Consider the following 19581-nt stretch of genomic DNA (forward strand, 5'->3'; position numbering starts at 1 on the left):
ACGACGCAGCTAGCTAGCTAAAACCGGATGCGAGGTTTTTCGCCATTGAAACCCGGATAGCGACGCGCGGCTAGCTAAAGCAATGATGCAGGGTTTCACTGAATTATTAGATAGCGACCGGCAAATTTTGAAATGGAAATTTGATGCAAAAGCCTAGGAGGATAGGATAAGTTCCGGCGATCTACAGCATTGAGGTTTAACCGTCCCCACGAGAAAAGATTAAAGGAAACGATACAGCGGAGATACAACGGTGCCACCTCCCATGCACAGTAGTTTTTTTTTTTGAAGAAACCATGCACAGTAGTATTAAGAATTGGATTCTTTTTTTGAAGAAACCATGCACAGTAGTATTAAGAATTGGATTCTTGATCAAGCAACAATGGTCAACAAAGGAATGGCCATTTTGCATTGGAAAAGACTAGCGATCGACCAGACTGGACCAAAAAGGAGTAAACAAAAATTAGCCCAGCATGTTATCATATGCGACCTAGACCACAACTCACCTCGCAGATCGCCATCGTCCGGACACCAGTAACCGCAATCAGGAATAAATTGGCCATCTGGTGCAACCAACCTTGTCCACAGGTGCCGACATTTTCTACCAACCAGCGGGGGATCAGATAAGAACAAGTGGGCACTTTAACCCACCAAACACTGAGGGAGACATGCAAGCCAAGTGATTAGTATGTGCTATAGATGAATAAGACGGGCACACCCAGATCCCACTGTTTTACAATCCCAATACCTCAAGTAGCTAATGAACGACGAAGCAATGTAAGGTTGGAAGCTAAATTTGAGAAACAAAATGAGGGAAGAGAAGAGCAAGGAAGGTGCTAGCTTCAGATGCCTAGCATGTTTGACAAATACGGCTGACACCTGTTCCGCGGAGCTAGACTGACTGAATGATCACCGAGTTGGCTAAGCCGGCCTCCTCAATGGTCTTGGTCTCGTCCTCAAGCGGCTTAGGGGGGAATCCGGCTTGCAGCGTGTATTCGCTGGCTTCTGGCCTGGTTGCGTCAATGAATGCCCGCACATCGCTAATTGTGTGGCTCATGTTGAAACGTGCAACCAAGCGGCTGCCATCTGCGAATCTGATTTGGAGGGAGGTTGATGGCAAAGAATCGTCCACTGTGATTGTCCTTGGGGCAGTGTCTGTACTGGAAGCGGCGGCACTCGAGGTGTTATTATCAGAAGGGGCCATGAGAGTTCTTCGTTCCCCTTGAAATGGAGCAGGACGCTTGACTGGCTCCTGTATCAAGGCAGTGATGGATATTGTTCAGTTTAAGGTTAAGCACTTCAAGGTACAATCGAAGCAGTGTACCATTTTAGGATAATGAAACTTACAGTAAATTCTTCTTCCTTCCGCACAAGATTCACATTCACCTTAGATTTCCCATCAGCCGGCTCAAGTTCAGTTGGGCAGTCAGAATTCTTGATGCTCTAATCAGAAGAAAAAAAAGGCAATTAAGATTATTAACATGCAGCAACCAAGCTGTCCAAGCAAACACAATCGTGCATGGAAAAAGCAACAAACCAAAGGAGAGAACAATCCAAGACACAACAAAATTAAACAAAAATATTACAAGAATATGCTACAATTGGTGAGTATTCTATGCACCAGCGTAAAGCTTTTGGCTGAAGAATTACTGTATTAGAGCAAAGAAATCCTGAGTTCGAGACATGAACTATGCAATTTTAAGAGAGAGAAAAACGGTGGCCCTCTTCTACTATGTCAAATACAAGGTCGACCTTATGTATGAGGCAAGCGTTCAAGTATAAAACTCAATTAGCACTTGCTTAACAGCTTAATGTTTCCCAGAATTAGCTGGTCCATATAACTTGGTAAACACAAGTCAAAGTGTTACTTCCATTTTGACATTGGGTTGAATGGTTTTCCTTTCTTCATTCTAAATTCAAATGTGACTTCACTGAGTCAGATTTCTCAAACAGAAACAATCTGCTCCCTAGTAGAGAAATCTGAAGCTATTGATTAATGGTTATTAAAACTCCCCCCTCACCTACCAAACAGCTCCAGCTATACATTAAATTAATAGGGGGCCAGTTAAAAATCAAACAGTTGCGAGATGTTATGATAAAAACCAGCTGAGGCAATAATGCTCAGTCGATTGAAAACAAAAGAATATTACACATGATCTATTGATTTAACTCCGTCAGAAATCTATTTCAATTAAGTCTGACACACCGTGGGTGCAAATGCTGGGATGTGTCCACTGCTTTTTTTAATAAAAAAAATCATAATAAAAGGTTCCATTTTGGATTCAGAACAAAGGGAAAAGCTGAAGAAAAGTTATATATATAATTGATGAAAAAGGTGGGTGGTACCTAACATAAAATCATAGTAAGCAGAAATATGATGTGTGAAGTTGGAAAGAACAAAGTTCTTTACCTCTAAAAAGGATGCATTTGCTGGATCATCAAAACTTCTAAGTGGACCATCATTTACTGTAAAGCCATTGCTCCAGAAGTAGATGTTATGAACAATTTCTTCTGGCGGCTGTGGTGTATCACGCTGTACAGTTTCACCTGTCAGAAGTCTGCCAGTCCCAGTAAAGTTCCTTGAAGTAGATCTCCGGCGAGGCTCAAAATGGCCTTGCTTTGCCCCCTTCCTTTTAGCTTGCTTGAATACCTCATCCGTATTGTTTTTACGTTTTGATTGATCTCTAACGACCATTCCACTGAAGATAGAGAAACAAAAGTTAATAGGAATAAAATATAAATAAAAAATAAGAGCATTTAATTAAGTTACTGACAGGTACAGGTCAAAAAAGTTGGTTACTGAGTTTTTTTTCCATGCTTGCCAGAGTTAACAGTATACTACAAATAGCAGACGTAGGCTTTCCTTGCAACTTGATGATTTTACTAGTCTAGTCAAGATGGCCCACGTCGAAATGTACAGATCAGATACACTAGCAGCCAACTGATGCCTGGTTCCTGTACAGCAGTGCAGCCATACACAATATGACATGGCAATATAGCTCCTCCATAACAGTTCAATAAAAAGCAAAACAGGAACACATAACTATTACAATCTGCAACTAGCATGCAACAGAACTTGTGCTATTCCAATTTCCTGTTCCGATGAGGCAAGCATGAAAATTTTAACAGGTTACTTGCAGATGCATTAATAAGAAAAATTCCATGACTCAACTTAGCGCCAAAAAAGGGCTGATTACAAAGCCATCCAGAATGCACCAACATCAGAACTCAGGCGTAGTTCATTCTCCTTATTATTATAATAGCGAAAAGATTCAAATTAAGGAGTTAGTTATACTTAAACAAGTATGGGTAGAAAGATGCCAACTATTTTTGAACCTGATAACTCACCAACAACACATAATAAATTGCTAACCAACAAGTTTAACCATTATTGGGGTTCCCCAATTCAACCTACTATCATCAGCAATTAGTTGTCATTGTAAATGTTTCCAGAGGTCCGTCACTGACAATGGTATACAGCCATCAATAACTCAGCTAAGCACTAGGCCTTATCGTCCTAGCTGGGGCCTAATGCCGATGAACCTTAGCCTGCCTAATCAGCTATCACTGCAGGTGGCGCCCGACCATTCACCTGTCATACAGTTTAGAACATTGAAAGACAAAAGTATAATATATTTCTTAACTACACACCATCCGTACTACTAGGAGCTCATGACTGTATTATTCTAAGGGTCACTGCTGCAGTTCCTGTGCTGTGCTGCACCACAGTTGTTTTTAAGCTGCTGTAAAAAGCAATATGTGAAAATAAAATAAGTTCAATCGTAAAATACTGTACTCTTGGTCCTCATTGGTGTCACTTTCTGCAATTTGATCCACATTAATATCTTCATTTGCAATTTTATACTAAATGGAACACAGTTAGCCAAACACTTAAATATATAAATATAAAAGCAGATAAACAGAAAGAGATTATCATAACCCACCCCCAGTGCCATACAGAGGTTATTAGAAGTAAATTATTATGATTACAAGAACTCAAGAAGCATACATTATACGTCCAAGAAAAACACGCAACAAAATAAAAGGAGATGGCAAGTATTATTCATCCGCATCATATGCCAAGATTGCCAGATTGGTAATTCCATAATGAAACCTGGAACAACACTTGGATGATTTCAGAACTACAGGCTACTCTTAGAAATAATGAAATCACTATTGTGACATCTTTGGGTTCCCACCAAATTTTGCAAATGTTTTGAGGCCATTAGCAAATGATTGATCTTATGTTTTTCTAGCTAGTTTGGGCCAATGGCTTCTGAGTGCTGCATATCACGGGATAAGCAACTTCAGAACTTAACATATTGTTAGCATTCAGGCTTGATGCTCAAGTTATGAACGCCTTCTCTCATTATTAACTTCGCAACCAACACATAGCCCTCCAGCTCAGTACTAAAGCATAACCTCTAGCACTTTATCATAAGAACATAAACTCCTAGCCTATGCAAGGGCATTGCAGCACTGTCAAGCAACATGGTTACATGCATCCTCAATTGTGTGGTTAATATAATGCTGAAGAACAGATCAGGACATGAACTAGGGTCCAAAACAACTTTATGCAGCAGAGCCTGCGCAAGATTAAAATTCAGTAAAATGGATATTAATCGAAACACAAAGATCCTAACAGCAGTAGGACACCCCTGCAAACCTCAGCACGCAATTCTAGGTCACAAATTTTACAGAAATAAGGTAAACAAGACAACCTAAACCCTAGATATCGGTGCCTCTATGATCTACTAGTTCAGAACGAGAGAATTATCCCCAAACCCAGTAGAACAGGTAGAAATCACCTCTTCTCGCCGCCGGTGTAGTACTCTGGTGGTGGCGCCCACTCGTCATCCTCTCCGGAGTCCTCGTCGGACCCCGCGCCTCGCTTGCCCCCACCGAGATCGGAGAGCGTCCTGACATTCCCCCGGCCATTCGCACGCCCACCCGCCCTACTGCCGCTACCGCTCCCACCCGGCGCGTCATGGCTCCTCTTCAGCCTCTTCCACGGCCTCCTCCTCTCCTCCGCCGGGGCAGGGGCAGATACGAGCGCGTCGTCCTCATCGTCGCCGTCGTCCTCCCCGACGTAGTCCTCGTCGTCCTCGTCCTCCGAATCCTCGTCGCCCCGGTCGGCGGGAGGGGGCGGCTGCGGGGGCGCCGGATCGGCCGCGCCGGCTTCGCCGGCGCCGGCGTCGCCGTCCGCGGAGTCGTAGTAGGAGCGGACCGCGGATTCGAGCGCCCAGTTGTGGCTCTCGAGGAAGAAGGCGGCCTCCTCGGCGGCCGCGGAGGTGATGCCGCAGAAGGACTCCACCAGCGACTGCGCGTCCGCCGGCGTCGGCGCGCGGCCGGCGTCTCCGGCGGCCATCTCGTCCGCGGCGGCCGCGTGTCGAGCTGGTCTGGCGGCTGGCGGCTGGGGCCGGGGCTGGGGTTTGGCCGTCTGCTTTTTCCCAATTTTTTCCCCTGCCCTTTTTGACCTTCCGGAGTCTTGGCGTCTGGGCCTTGGCGTGGTTTGGTTCTGGGCCTTGTGGCGGGGGAATGGGGAAGAGGAGGCGGCTTTAGGCCGAAATGGTTGGCCTTTGCAGGTTGAGAGTTAAATGGGCTTTCAAGCCTCGCTTTTCTGACTGCGGGCTACTGGGCTCGATAGTTTTACCAGGCTTTTCATTTAGTTGAGCGCGTGAACAAAAATCATTCAGAAATCAAATCAGGGAACGTGATTAACTCAAAAATTCTCGGCAGAGACGGGAGAGGGAGGTTGGGGTTATGTGATCCGCGATGGTGAAGGAGAGGTAAATCTGTGCAGGTGCTGGCAAGCTTTCGCATCTGAAAGATGCGCTCCAAGCCGAGATACGAGCATAAGCTTGCAGGGGGCAAAAGCAGCGGCCGATCATGGTATGGGCAAGGTCATTCTGGAAACGGACTCGCTGATCCTGACACGAGCCATGATGGATAACTCGTCCCGGCTAGCGTTAACAGGGGGCTCTATTCTTGAGCTACAGAACTTGGTCGCGGATAATTTTATTTGTAGTAAGGTTGTTTATGTCCCTAGACTTTGTAACAAAGCTGCTCATGCTATTGCCGAGTTGGGTTGTATGTGTCCTCAGGAGATCGACCGAACGGTCTTCCTAGTTGTATTCAGGCTGTTGTGGCTAGCGACAACGCTGAGCCGGTAAGTTAATGGAAAGCTCTTTTCCTCGGAAAAAAAAGCAGGGAAACGTGAAGTCGTGAAACATCCCAAGAAACCATAAACATATTTTTTTCCATACATTTCGCTCGTGTTCGTGTACAACACTCAGTATACGGCTATACGCATCATGTAGTACCCGATTGGACAGGGAGTCAGTATCAGTTTTTAGGTAATGGATGGATGTTAATCCCCGATCTCTGCACGAACCAACCGACAATGCTTGCATCCTGTACGTCTGTACCAAAGTAGTCCATAACAAATGTGGTCGAGACAATATTTCTTAGAAAATGCTAGGGCCAATAACAATCTGAAATCTCATTTCAACGAGTTCCACGTATGCAAACAACTGAGACAGAGATGCGAAGCAGGAGCTTTCCACAATATGTATGCAATACTACTAGAAAGAAAAGAACCCGAGAATCTTCACATCGCAAAAATTATGGAAACCCCAGATACTGTACAACACGCATTTACATGCACAATCAACACGCAATTTACAAACGCCATACAAATTCGCTATCGCTACTATACACACATACACTCACAAACACTCGCGCGCCAGCCGGTCGCGTACACGAAAAGACCTTCCCCCATTTTCACACCGATCAAATAATCACAGGTCATCACCAGAAAAAGAAATGCAACCCAAAACTCGTTTCAGCTTCCAAGAACGAACGACCACCTGGACGTACGCCGTATGTATATGCACCTCCCCCCCCCCCCCCCCCCCCCCCACCGCCATCTTCCATTTTTCATTCACGAGATGCCGATCGTCTTGCCGAGCAGCCACAGGAACAGCGTCCACTCGAGCATGAAGATGGTGTGCAGGTACGACCGGTCCAGCGTGAACCCGAACACCGTGATCCCGGCCCTGTTGTTCTCCAGGTACGTCACTGCAATGCAAAGCGAAGACGGCCCCGGTCGTCAACAACAGTTTTAGACTTTCAGCATGGGAGAATGGTGATGCGGAGCTGTTGTTAAGCCAGCAATGGCGGGGCTGTGGTTACCTAGCGCCTGCCGCTTCTGGAAGGAGATGACGTGCGCCTGCGGCAGGTGGATCTTGGTGTTCTCCAGCAGGTCCTCGTCGCCGGTCTCCTCGCTGGACTCGGTGTCGCTGTCGCTCGAGGGCTCCTGCTCGATCATGGAGTTGTGGTTGGACCCGGGCTCCCCTTCCTCGTCCGGGGCGGGCGCGATGGTGCAGCAGGCGTGCCACTTGGTGGTGTGGCCCGTCAGCGCCTGCGCCTGGTGGGTGATCTTCGCGGCGCTGCTCAGGATTATGATGAGCCCGGACATGAGCACGACCGAACATAGCTGGAAAACGTGAGGAGACGTCAGGAATTCAGGGTATCCCCATTCACAGCAAGAAGAAGAAAAAGTGGTAGAAACATTGAACCCTGATGGATTTTGAAATCCCCGTTGACATAAATCGCAGTCTGACTCTACTATTGTACTAGTTGTTCTTTTATTAGTAAAAAAACAAAAAAAAAACATTGGGACTGTTGTTGAATGGGAACGCAGGCGAGTACCAGGAATCCTACTCGTTGACCATGGCTTGTTCAAAATGCTTCCAACTAGCAATATTAACAATTTCTCTTTCAGAAGAATCGCCATCCTGTCTACTCCTAGATAAACAACCTATGCTGACGAAATCGCAAATGGTGGCTGCGAAATTCAGTAATAAACAGCTGGTGTAAAATTGCAATAGGAATCTCCAAGTTATATTCCTCAGTTATCTCCTTGGTAGTGGTAGCTCAGAATGATTAGCTTTGAGCTGTTTGCTTGTGATGTCAATTACAGAATTACTACTGCTATCACTGTCCTTGCTTCTTATTAATTAATGCCGGGAATCTGTCCAGGATCTTTCGAAAAAAAAAACTGTCCTTGCACCTTGGCAGAGTGGTTTTGCTTGCCACTGTGCCTGCAGAAATGAAGGAATATGTGTGCAGGAGGGGACATCTTTTCACAATTAAGATCCAGCAGCAGACATGCTTTGCTGTTTCTTAACACCACACTGGGGCGAACTAACGAGGCTAGGAGGTCACAGTACAACCATCGAGAATTCTCGGTCCAAATCAGCGTTCGGACCACTGTTTTCCATCAATGATCCTCTATTGTGTCCAGTTGCGCTTAGTTAAACGTGACACATCAGGAATTATTAGTTTCGTCTAAGTTAAGAAAGGAGATGCTGTAAAGTTTCTTCTCCTTGATCAGGGTTTGTGGTTCAGAGAATTTGGGAATCTAGAGACAATCGGTGCCTAATTAGATGCAGGGCGTCAGAAATTGGCGGTGGAGTCGAGCAATTAAGCAGTAGCAGAAGCAGAACTCACCGCGAGCTCGCTGGTGTTGAGGAGGTCGTCGACGGAGTCGCGGCGCGTGGTGAGGAGCACGGATGCGAACTGGCTGGCGGTGGCGATGAGCAGTGCGGCGACGATGAACCTGCGGAAGCGGTGGCTGATGACCTTGAGCTGCTTGCGGATGTCGAGGTGCTCCCGCAGGACGCGGTCGATCCCGGCCCGTCCCTCCTCGACCTCCTCGAGCAGCGTCCCGGCGAAGTCCTCGAGCCGGAGGCCCTGGAGGTGGCAGATGAGGCGGAAGAGGACGCAGGTGAGGAGGTAGACGGCGCTGCGGTACATCCAGGAGGCCATCTCGACGGAGCAGGCGAGGACGTCCCCGAGCACGTCGCCGCCGAAGAAGGGGGCGCCGGCGGCGGAGGTGGCGTACCACCAGGCCTTGTAGGCGGCCTCGGCGGCGAAGCAGGGCGCGACGAGCGCGGCGAGGAGGCGGAAGGAGAAGGCGAGGCGCGCGGTGTAGCTGGCCCGGACGCGGTCGCTCTTGGTGCGGAGCCTGTCGAGGTAGAGCAGGCGGCGGAGGCCGACGCGGCGGAAGGAGGCGGAGAGGCAGAGGAAGCCCGCGGCGGCGGCGGCGGAGAGCGAGAGCTGGACGACGGCGGAGAAGGGGCGGCGCGAGGCGCGGAGGACGAGGAGGAAGTGCGCGGCGGCGGGGGCGAGGACGCCGAGGGAGAGGAAGAGGAGCCAGGAGAGCGCCGCCTGCGCGGGGCCCGAGTGGTCCATGCACGCCCAGCGCAGGCAGGTGCGGAACCACCGGAGCTCGTCGTCGGCCCGCGACGCGCAGCGCTCGATCGGGACCCCGCGCTTCAGCGCCCGCGGCAGCAGTGGCTCCGCCGCCGCCGCCGCGGCCGAGGCGCTCGGCCGGCGCCCCATGGCAACCAGCACGACTGATTGATAGGTCGGTCGCGCGGCTCCGCTCCGCTCTGCTCGGCCCACGGCCTCCCTTGGCGTCGCGGGCGCGTGGCGTGGCGCGGGTGGTGGAGTTGGAGTGGTGGTGGTGGAAGAATCAAAGTGGAATCCGAGCGGGTTTTATATAATGGTGGTGGCTGAGGCTGACTGGTTGTGCCGGGGTTGCGTGCGCTGGGGATCTAGGCATCCGGCGCGGCGGGGCGGGGGGACACGCGGCGGCGGGGGTGCCAGTGCCCAGCGGGAGCGGGAGTGGAAGCTTTGGGGTTGGATGCTTCCATTCCCATCCGGCCATCCCGCGGCGGGGGAGGGGGGACGGTGATTTTTTTACCAGTTTCTTCACGGCAGGACAGGACGGCGACAGGTTTTGACGTGCGGGCGCGGCGGCAGCCGGGTCTCTGCTGTCTTGCGGTTGCGGTCATCGCCGCCGGAGTCACGCGCCGCCGCTGTATCGAGCTGGTCGGCACTGGCAACCAGTCAGCCACCGTTTCCGGATAATTGGATTAGGCCGTGTTTAGTTGGCGGATGGTGTAAACGCAAAAAAAATTTCGACGGAATCTTACCAATTTGAAGTACTAAATGAAGTCTATTTACAATTTTTTTTGCACAGATAGGTTGTAAATCGCGAGACGAATCTAATGATGCTAATTAGTACATAATTAATCAATAATTAGCTGATGGTACTGTAGCATCACTGTTGCAAAATCATGAATTAAGTAGATTCATTAGATTCGTCTCGTGATTTATAGCCCATCCATGCAAAAACTTTTGTAAATAGACTTCATTTAGTACTTCAAATTAATAAGATTTCTTCACAAAATTTTACGTTTTTGCATTTACAGGGTGAGAACTAAAAAAGCCCTGTGAGATCGGGTCGGAGTACGTATGACAAAAGAAAGATGTTTATAGGTGCTGGAGTTGTCTGGACCTGCCCACTTGCATCGTTTCGAACTCTCGGAAGTAACATGGGTCGTACCACCATATCCTTCAGGTACACCCACATGGAGTAGTACAGGAGTATATACAATCACGGTGTTCAGCTGGTCTTGAGCCCTCCAGCCCTACAGTATTTCTCTCTCACACCACTCCAGCTCCAGCCTCCAGTCACTAGCCAAGTAACAGTATTTTTCTCTCACACCACTCCAGCTCCAGCCTCTAGCTTCAGCCTGCCGAACACGGTGAATCTGGAGCGCTGTACTGGCTGTCACACGCCTAGCCTGTCCAGGTTCCGCAACGTGGCATTGACATCCACACGCGTCTTCACTTCAACTGCTAAGAGGCTCCCATGTCGGCCACTCGGCCGGCCTTAGGTTGAAATGGGAGCGGCCGTCACAAACGCAATGGAGCTAATGCACCGGCGGCTTGCGCCGGTAACTGCACGTCCGCGCCAACAGAACTTGTGGCAGAGGGTCCCCGCCAAACAACGCGCCAACGTTGACACGCTTTCTGCAGGAGCACGAACCAGGAACCACCACCTGCCGCCAAGTGTAGGGAGAAGCACGACAGGCTGGGCCGGGCGCCCGGGCGGCATCCCGGACGGGCCGGCGCGGCGGGAGACCGACCGCCGACCGCGCACGCCTTCCCCTCCCGCGGCGCGCTCAGACGTCGTCGCGGCGAAGGCATCGCGTATCGGCGTTGCTTGGGCGCTGTTTGGTTTCCTATCACACCTATCGCACACGATTCCCGAGAAAAGAATCTCATATGCATGAAGTACTAAACGAAGTTTATTTGCAAAACTTTTTTACAGATGGGTGTAAATTTTCGAGACGAATCTAATGACAGTAATTAATTGATGATTGGCTACAGTGATGCTACAGTATCATCCTCTAATCGCGCGGTCAAAGACCTCATTAGGTTCGTCTCGCGAAGTAGCGCAGGATTGTAGAGTTAGTTTTGCAAATTGCCTTCATTTAATACCCCTAATTATTAGTCAAAAATTTTGTGCTACTTGTGCTACCAGAGCCCAAACTTTGGCTCGGCTGCCACCCGGCGTGCCCGGGCCCTGTACCGCGGAAAGGGACCGGGCCGCGCCCGGCCTGTGCCGCCGCCGCTTGGCCGGCGCCAAAGGGAAACTTGCCGAGTCTCCGCGCAGCACACGAAGAACCCGGTCTCTCTTGTTTTCTTTTTGTCCCATTCCATCTCGCGCAGCCAGAGATGATGAGGATAGGTTATGCTCGAGGCGAGGGGGAGAACGATGATAACTCGGTGCAATTATGCGATCCCTTTCGTTTTCAGGTGGAGGATCGAGAAGGATCCAGCGAGCGAGTCCGTGACAGTCAGGGGATTCCCGCGGCCGTTCAGGAAAAAAACACGAGGCCGAGAGCCGTGGCAGGTGCAGCGGCGCGAGGGCCATGTTTGGATGAAACGGTTTAAAATTTTTCACAAAAAGATAAATACATATATGGAGTACCAAATAAAGTTTATTTGCGAAATTTTTTCGCGGATAAGTATAATTTTACGGGACGAATTTAATGAGCCAAGTTTCATCATGATTGGCTACAGTGGTGCTACAGTAACAACGCCTAATTATCCTCCAATCGTGCGGTCAAAGACCTCATTAGTTACAGTGCTATTGCTGTAGATGTGATTTCGTAATTAGACTTTATTTAATATTCCTAATTAGTGGTAAAGAGTCCAAAAGTTTTCTTGAAATTTTTTTCAGGGGCCATCCAACACACGGCCGAGAACCGAAATGATTCGCCGGCGGGATCGGCGCCCGGGCGGTGCGCCGCGGAACACGGGTGCCCACGCCCCGGCCCGCACGAGGTCGCTCGATCGATCACCCCGCGCGCGTCATCAGCAGCTGGCGACAAGCTAGCCATCCATCCATACACGTGAGGCTCCGTTTGGTTACTTGTGCTAATGAATAGTAATTTGTGCTAACCTCTATGTATAAGCAATTAAATGAAGTATATTTGTAAAATCTCTTCACGGGTGGATGCAATTTTTCGCGACGAATCTAATGACGGTAATTAATCAATGATTGGCTACAGTGATGCTATAGTAACCATCTTCTAATCACGCGGTCAAAGATCTTATTGGTTTCGTAAGGATTTCTAGCGTATGAATTGTGAAGTTAGTTTTATAAATTGTCTTTATTTAATATCTTTAATTAATAGTCAAAATTGCTATATTTTATATCCGGCCGGGCTCCGATCCCTTGCTGACTTGCTCTCCCCGTGGTCGCGGCAGCACAGGGTTCTCGAAGCGTCGAGGTCGCGCCGTCGCGGCCAGGGTTCTTTCCGTGGCTAGCCCGGGCGCCGGGGGGCGTCGTTTTGCCGGTGGCCTGACGCTTCAGGCTCCCGAGCTCCGAAGTCGACGGCTCAGCCGGCGAGTGACAAAGCGCCGGCTGCTGAGTCACGCAAGTTCGTGTGCTGCGGCGTTGTGCTGTGTCGCATTCCAGATCACTAATTGATTGATTGAGGAAACATGGGAGCCAGGTCACAGCATGTGTTTTCTTTCTGTCTCTCTCTCTGGCTGGCTTATCAGGCATGTTTACATGACTGGATACGCTCGGTGCTTATCAGGGGGAGAAGTTGACACCACCTCATTACCCCCACGGCAGGTCGCAAGGGCTGGTTGACACGAACCCGTCACAACACGGCCCTTCTTCTCTTTCCACGGAAGAGAGAGGCCACAAGATGTTGTCAAAGGCGTCAAGGCACGGATCGGCGAGACCTGTCTCAATAATTGCATTATTTTTCTTTTTTTAAAAAAATAGTTGCGTTACTTTTGGTTTGTTTAATCGGATTGGTCTGTCTGAAACCAATTGACTCTGCTGATTTTCTATAATTAAGGTAAAAAAGAAATAAAAACTATTGACTGCGGCAATATTGGGGGAAAATAATGGAAGGTCAAAGCGCAGCACTATTCAGGACCATATCCCTGCCCCTTTGGGCGGTCGGCGAGATAGCACAGACAACTCGTTTCCGAGGCAACCGGGGAGAGCCGCATATCATTTGCAGAGCCAGATTGACAGATTGTGCAGGGCATCTCTTGGTGACACAAAAGAAGCAGAGGAAGGGCTCACTTGCTGTTTCAAACCTGAGAAAACAAATGCACTGGGGGCAATTTCTCTTTTCTCTCCTTTTTCTTTGCCGTTTTTCGGAACGTAGACAATTTACTAGTAAAAACTTATGAAAAATTATCTTATTAAAATCTACATGATTCATACAAGAAAAAACGGATAATATATCTACATGATTCGTAACGACGTCGGAATCACAGGTCCAGCTCGACGCAACCTCAGGCCGACAAATATCTGAGTCTCATCAAGCCTTGATGGCAACAGCCACCGCTCCTGTCTCAGCGGCAGCCGCTGCGCACCGCAAGAAATGCAGGAAGAGGTCATGGCACATGAGGCCGTCTCGCAGAAAAGTTCAGGCAGGCAGTGCAGGACACCTGGGCCCTGTTGGCTCTTCTGTCGGCTGTAGCGACGCCGAAGTTCAGGCAAGTAATGGGATTGTTTTTTTTCCCCTCTCTGGCTTGGGAGATTAGGAGCCCCTGAGCCTGACTACCTGAGCAACTCGAAGAGCACAAGAAAAAGGCAAAAGAATTTGTGCATCTAAGGTGAATTCTCCTGCCCAGTTCCCAGCCTGAACCTACGGTGATCGGGCTGGACCGGGCTCTAAATTTTGGGAGCAATAATCAATCTGTTCCGGGCCTGATATGCTCTAATACAGCAAGCCTGTCAGGTCCGATCTCATTTACAGGGGAGCAATAAAATCAGAGAGTTTAAAGCCTTCAAACTGGAGCATTTCCTTGCACTGGGCCGTAGGTATGGTTTGGGCCACATTTCAGTGTTGGGAACCCAGTGGCAAACAAAAAATGAAATGAGTCTCGAAGTTCAAACCGCGCTGGGCGGACTGTCCTAATCAAAAGCACTTTATCAGCCATTCCCATACACACGGCGATGGCCGTGAAGATTTCTCTTTGGGTGATCAAATGCATTGATGGCTATCGCAAGGGCTTCTTATGGAGTGGCGCCGAGTCAGCTAAAGCCGGCCACTGTCGGCTAGCTTGGTTACGTGTATGCAGACCGATTGAACTCGGCGGGCTCGGCATTGTGGACTTACATCGCTTTGGGTACCCCTTACGCTTGCGATGGCTTTGGTTAAAACGTACTGATGACTCTCGATTGTGGAGTGACCTCCCCGCGGAGACAGAGACCGTGGTCGAAGCAATGTTCCAGGCGTCAATCTATGTCGAGGTGGGAAATGGGCAAAAGGCACTATTCTGGACAGATCGTTGGGTGCAAGGTCACTCTGTGTCTGATATTGCTCCATGCCTAAGCAATGCAGTTGGTCCTCGGATTAAGAAACAAAGAACTGTCGCGCAAGCGCTAAATGGTGACGCCTGGGTCCGAGACATAACTGGAGCTTTAACCGTCCAGGTAATCTTGGATTTCTTCCTCATCTGGGATCGGACTAGAGATCTACAGCTTGATCAAAACTTGATGGATAAAATATGTTGGAAATGGACATCGGACAGAGTATTCTCTACTGCTTCTGCGTATCGGTCCTTCTTCTTTGGTCAACACCCGGTGGAGGGAGCTAAGCTCCTCCGCAAGTCTCGTGCGCCAGGAAAATGCAAATTTTTCATCTGGTTGGTGATCCATGACCGCTGTTGGACAGCAGCTCGAAGGAAAAAAGCATGGGTTACAAGATGACGATTCCTGTGCGTTGTGTGCACAAATGTCGGAGACAGTGGATCACCTGCTAATTGCTTGTCCATTTACGAGAGAAGTTTGGTTTCGCTTGCTGCGGAGATCGGATTGGCTGTCTTTAGCGCCGAACGCCCAGTCCACTTTCTTTGTTTCCTGGTGGTCCACAGCGAGGAAACATTTGTCTAAGGCCAACCACCGTTGTTTCGGCAGCCTGGTAATTCTCACTTCTTGGATGCTTTGGAAAGAGAGGAATGACAGGACCTTCGATCGACGAGTGCGTACAGTCGATGATGTACTTACTAGGGTGTACGATGAGATTACTGATTGGTTTCAAGCAGGGTTCAGGTGCCTAGAGTCGGTGCTTTGTAAATTAGGTAGGCTTCCGGGTCGCTCAATAGGGGTCGTGTAATCGTCTTTGTGGGTTTTTCTGCAGTCGGTTGTGGTTCTATAACCGACTCTTTTGTAACACTTCTCTTCTCTTCTTAATGAAAAACGTGCCCAGACACGGTCGCGAAAAAAAAACGGTGAAGAGGAATTTCAAACTTTCGAGATTGTGTGACAAGCCATGAAATTTTGTATTTGCTTGGGCAATATATTCGCGATCAAACTGGGTAAATGAAACCGTAGCATTGCATGGCAAGCTGCATCTTTGAGGGCAGAGACTGAGGTGTAATTCAAACCTTCATAAACTGAAAGTCGACCTGAAACAATGAAACTATTGATGTTTGCTACAGGCTACAGCTTATGATAAAGTGGCCTGCAGTATAGGTTCTCAGTGTCAGTGACGCTTGAAGAATTCCACTATGGGCTTGTATATGAGCTGCGGAGCATTGTAACCCATCACAAAGTCACCATGAGCGTAGTCAGGCATGTACAGCACCTCGATGTCATCACTGTCGTGCTCCCTGACCAGCGTCCGCAGGAGATGCCTGGTGTCGGGGACATCACCGAGAAAATCTTGGCCACCATGGGTGAGGAACAAGGGGACATGGGGCGGAATGGACGAGAGATTGTACAGCGGGGGCTCTGGCTGATTGTAGTGCTTCATGTTCTCCTTCTCGTTTCCATAGTCGTACCTTCTGACCCCAGCTTTCCTGACCACTACATTTGAGAAACAGAAACGTTAGTGCTGCAACTGGGCTTTGAGCAGTAGTTTCTGAGGAAGATTTTTTACATTGCGACATGTGAATCATGTTTTTCACAGAGGTTGATTGTGGACCATGCTGTAGGAAGATGCATGTAGTCGAAGTATTGAGGCAGCAGTCCGGTCCTTTGGTCATAGGATCAAATTCATTGAAACCACAGTTAGTATGATAACGGCCCAGCATCAGCATCATATATATTGGCTAGAATTCATTAAAGTGGAGGTAACACCAGTACCTGCTACAGCCCCAAATAAATCATAACAGTCAACTTCAGGGTCGGTGCAGACTTCACCCAAAACTTCTTGTGCAACTCGCCTGTAGTGCAGCAGAGCATTCGTAGCAATCGACAATCACACACACACAGAGATGAGATGTGAGATGGGTTACCAAAATAACAGCATACAGGATCTTTACATTCTAAACAGATCAGCGGCAGGCTGCTTTTCTTTAATAAAGCAAAGGACCCTTGTTAGGCTATTCTAACATCATAGTAAGCTCCAGCAGTCCAGCTTCTATGAATTCATCAGAGAGTTTAAGCAAACAACTACTCATAATTAGTATGTGACTGCGATGAAAGGCAATGTTATTGAAACCCACGTAGTTTATATTCTTCCTAACAAGAAATTCAAGAAGTTGTAGAGAGATGCCTACCCAACAGGATTGAACTCGTGAAAACCGAGCATGTGAATTGTCTGCATGATACAAAAACAGAGAGATATAATACATTGAACATGACCATTCTAATCAACAATAAGAATAAGAAGGTTCTAGAATGCTTTACTTCTGCAAGGAAGATACGAGCTGCAAGCAATATGAGTCTGGATCTCATCCTGTGCAGATAAGCAATTGGGCAGAGCAACACAGCTGATCTCACTATGTCTATTAACTTGTGCTCTGAAAAGGCTGCAAGAATAATCAAGGTTCCCTAGAAAATAGAAAATTAAGCATCCTCTCAAGAGCCAAGCTATTGGTATATTAAATAATAAACAGGGTCATAAGAATACCAGGGAGTGACCGACATAGTGGACTTTCTTGCCTCCTGTTTGATTATAGACAAACTGAAGTACTGCAGGAAGATCATAAGCAGCAAGTTCGTCCCATGTGAAGTCCCAGAAAGCCTGCCAAGAGATGCAAGTATTTCTTTACTGAAATATATGACATCCAGTTTGTTAATCAAGCTACAGATGCAAACCGGGTCTTCTGGGGTGAGCGTGGTATGTTTTCGACTGGATTTTGTTCCACGACAGTTGGCAATCCAAACATCAAAGCCAGCGTCAGCCAAAATGAAGCCAAGTGATTGTTTGGGTGTACTTAGTACCCAACAGAAACCATCCTGTCCCATCAGCATATTCATTTTTGTTACAAAAAGCATTCAGATTGTATATATTATGTTCAACAATGTCCTTACCACCATTAGCCCATGGAATAGAAGTACCGGTGTCCTATCCTCAGTCGAGTTGTCAGCATTAGAAAGACCATGGGGGATCCTCTTTAAGCTAAGAATATAGCCATCTTCTGTTGTGACCTGATATTCTTCACATGGATAGCCATAAGCTGCTACTCGTGCCTTGCACATACCTAAAGGATGGGGTTGCGGGGGGCATTGATCATCTGTAAAGTTCTGGATCCTCCATGAGAGAACGCTTCGCAGGTTCAAGGAAATGAAAAGAATTAGGAAACAGAGTAGATAAAGATTCCGAGCCATCTCAGTACAGTATGATTTTTGGCACTAGAAATGAATCATATTCTTGTATCAAACCCTGAACAATAACTATAGGATGTAGGCTACTGCAATTTTGTGTGGTTCCAAGAATAGGGGGTGGGGGTTAGCTGCAGGGATGGCCTCTGAATAAGACTGAGCTTAATCCCAAATTGGTAAGGAACACTAATTTATAGAACTGGTTGTGCTATGTACGGGAATTTGGTTTCTGTTTATGCATTAATTTTCTCTGTCATGGAAGCATGAGCATGAGAAAAAAAAACCTTTACAGTGGTTTTTCTAATTGCAAGTATTGAATGTGAGATTGCATAACCATGAGCTAATCAGGTGAAACAGACAGAACTAGTTATCATAATACCAGTCACGCAATCTTGATGATCAGATATGAATATGCGTAGATCCCACTTCACAACAATTCTGTGATCCCAAATTCTGTTCATGGCCACTAGGAATGTTGTGGACGACAAGGTAACATTCTCTAACGTACTTATGGATTTTATTTGCAATTTAGAAGCGGCAAGCATTCAGGTAGCATCACTGGAGCACGCTATCCAGATGCCCCTCATATAAATCAGTTCAGCATGAACAAGAGAGGACGACAGGGGATTGGTCCTTGAACAGAAAATACCTAAGTTGACACTGAAAACCAACTAATTTGTATAGGGAAGCCAATACATAAAAGAAGTGTGAAATTCTAGCATTCTGAAGGTAGGAGAGAGAACTTGTTTGCATATGAATTTTGCGATAACATATTGTTACCAGAAAAACGATGCACTATTTAAAGATGTATGCTCTGAAACAGACTACATTTTGGCGGCCAAAGGAAAGTGCGCATATGAACCACAACTGTTCCGCTCTCCTGCACCAGTTGCGTTAATGCTTGAGTACCGCACTACCACCAGATAAAAGAAAGGAGGACAGATTGTCTCCGATACATAAGGAAGCACGCGTTCACCCACTGTGTGATCGTGTTTCTGTGAACAAATCTACGAATCAACGAGGATGAGCATCGTACTTTGGTCAGAGAGCCCTCAGGAGCATATGCGCGAACATGTGTCGAGCGTCCGAGGTGATCAGCCGAGGAGGATCACGAGCTGCCCTCCGCTCCGATCCCTCCAGTGCCTCTTCTAGTCTATTCTATGCCTGGCATCGGCGTGGGCGGTGGAGACCCCGCACGGCCGCACCGGTCTTCCTGGTCGTCGGAATGCCCACACTTGCGACCGGCACCGGCGGCGGTGGCTGCCGATGTTCGCACCTCGCAGTCCCGCGCGGAAGCGGGGGGCGGCGCTAACGCAGAAGGGGCCGGGCCGCCGCTTGCTGCGCCTGACGGCCTGGTTGTTGAGGTACGGCCCGGGAGGGCCAGCGATTGACTGCTTAAATGGTGTAGGAAAGCTGAGACTGTGGCATATTTAGATCTTTACCCGTAAATCCCGTAAACTTAAAAAAAATGTCACATCGAATATTTTGATACATATATGGAGTACTAAATGAAGTCTATTTACAAAACTTTTTGCATGGATAGGCTGTAAATCGCGAGACGAATCTAATGAGTCTACTTAATCCATGATTTGCAATATTGATGCTACAATAACCATCCGCTAATTATGTATTAA

General features: G+C 48.1%; 3 protein-coding genes across 4 annotated transcripts; all 3 read right to left on the reverse strand.

Moving 5' to 3' along the window:
• Positions 1-662: 662 nt before the first annotated feature.
• LOC120703986 (plant UBX domain-containing protein 4-like) lies at positions 663-5431 on the reverse strand. Its single transcript, XM_039988224.1, has 4 exons — positions 4806-5431; positions 2408-2696; positions 1345-1440; positions 663-1249 (listed from the first exon to the last, which is right to left on the reverse strand). The coding sequence occupies exons 1-4, from the start codon at positions 5363-5365 to the stop codon at positions 890-892; spliced, it is 1305 nt and encodes a 434-aa protein (XP_039844158.1). The 5' UTR covers positions 5366-5431; the 3' UTR covers positions 663-889.
• A 1483-nt stretch (positions 5432-6914) lies between these two features.
• LOC120703987 lies at positions 6915-9684 on the reverse strand. The gene is made up of 3 exons (XM_039988225.1): positions 8512-9684; positions 7192-7495; positions 6915-7077 (listed from the first exon to the last, which is right to left on the reverse strand). The coding sequence occupies exons 1-3, from the start codon at positions 9403-9405 to the stop codon at positions 6941-6943; spliced, it is 1335 nt and encodes a 444-aa protein (XP_039844159.1). The 5' UTR covers positions 9406-9684; the 3' UTR covers positions 6915-6940.
• A 6082-nt stretch (positions 9685-15766) lies between these two features.
• On the reverse strand, positions 15767-19308 carry LOC120703988 (triacylglycerol lipase 2-like). 2 transcript variants are annotated; one of them, XM_039988227.1, is made up of 9 exons: positions 18984-19308; positions 17657-17891; positions 17441-17581; positions 17253-17366; positions 17030-17173; positions 16900-16940; positions 16484-16563; positions 16278-16373; positions 15767-16204 (listed from the first exon to the last, which is right to left on the reverse strand). In XM_039988227.1, the coding sequence occupies exons 2-9, from the start codon at positions 17822-17824 to the stop codon at positions 15882-15884; spliced, it is 1107 nt and encodes a 368-aa protein (XP_039844161.1). In that variant the 5' UTR covers positions 17825-17891; positions 18984-19308; the 3' UTR covers positions 15767-15881. The 2 variants fall into 2 exon arrangements, with proteins under 2 accessions (XP_039844161.1, XP_039844160.1); XM_039988226.1 differs by lacking the exon at positions 18984-19308 and having other exon boundaries at positions 17657-18969.
• Positions 19309-19581: the final 273 nt, after the last annotated feature.

The sequence above is a fragment of the Panicum virgatum genome, chromosome 4K, assembly GCF_016808335.1.
Source record: "Panicum virgatum strain AP13 chromosome 4K, P.virgatum_v5, whole genome shotgun sequence".
Classification (NCBI taxonomy): Eukaryota; Viridiplantae; Streptophyta; class Magnoliopsida; order Poales; family Poaceae; genus Panicum; species Panicum virgatum.

Coding starts and splice junctions, on each gene's coding strand:
- LOC120703986 (XM_039988224.1), bottom strand. CDS start 5,365: ATGGCCGCCGGAGACGCCGGCCGCGCGCCGACGCCGGCGGACGCGCAG. Junction 2,697..4,805: donor TACACCGGCGGCGAGAAGAG/GTGATTTCTACC, acceptor CTCTATCTTCAG/TGGAATGGTCGTTAGAGATC. Junction 1,250..1,344: donor GGAAGGAAGAAGAATTTACT/GTAAGTTTCATT, acceptor GCCTTGATACAG/GAGCCAGTCAAGCGTCCTGC.
- LOC120703987 (XM_039988225.1), bottom strand. CDS start 9,405: ATGGGGCGCCGGCCGAGCGCCTCGGCCGCGGCGGCGGCGGCGGAGCCA. Junction 7,496..8,511: donor TCAACACCAGCGAGCTCGCG/GTGAGTTCTGCT, acceptor CACGTTTTCCAG/CTATGTTCGGTCGTGCTCAT. Junction 7,078..7,191: donor CCAGAAGCGGCAGGCGCTAG/GTAACCACAGCC, acceptor TTTGCATTGCAG/TGACGTACCTGGAGAACAAC.
- LOC120703988 (XM_039988226.1), bottom strand. CDS start 17,953: ATGGCTCGGAATCTTTATCTACTCTGTTTCCTAATTCTTTTCATTTCC. Junction 17,582..17,656: donor TATTCCATGGGCTAATGGTG/GTAAGGACATTG, acceptor CTGATGGGACAG/GATGGTTTCTGTTGGGTACT. Junction 16,941..17,029: donor CTCGTATCTTCCTTGCAGAA/GTAAAGCATTCT, acceptor TGTATCATGCAG/ACAATTCACATGCTCGGTTT.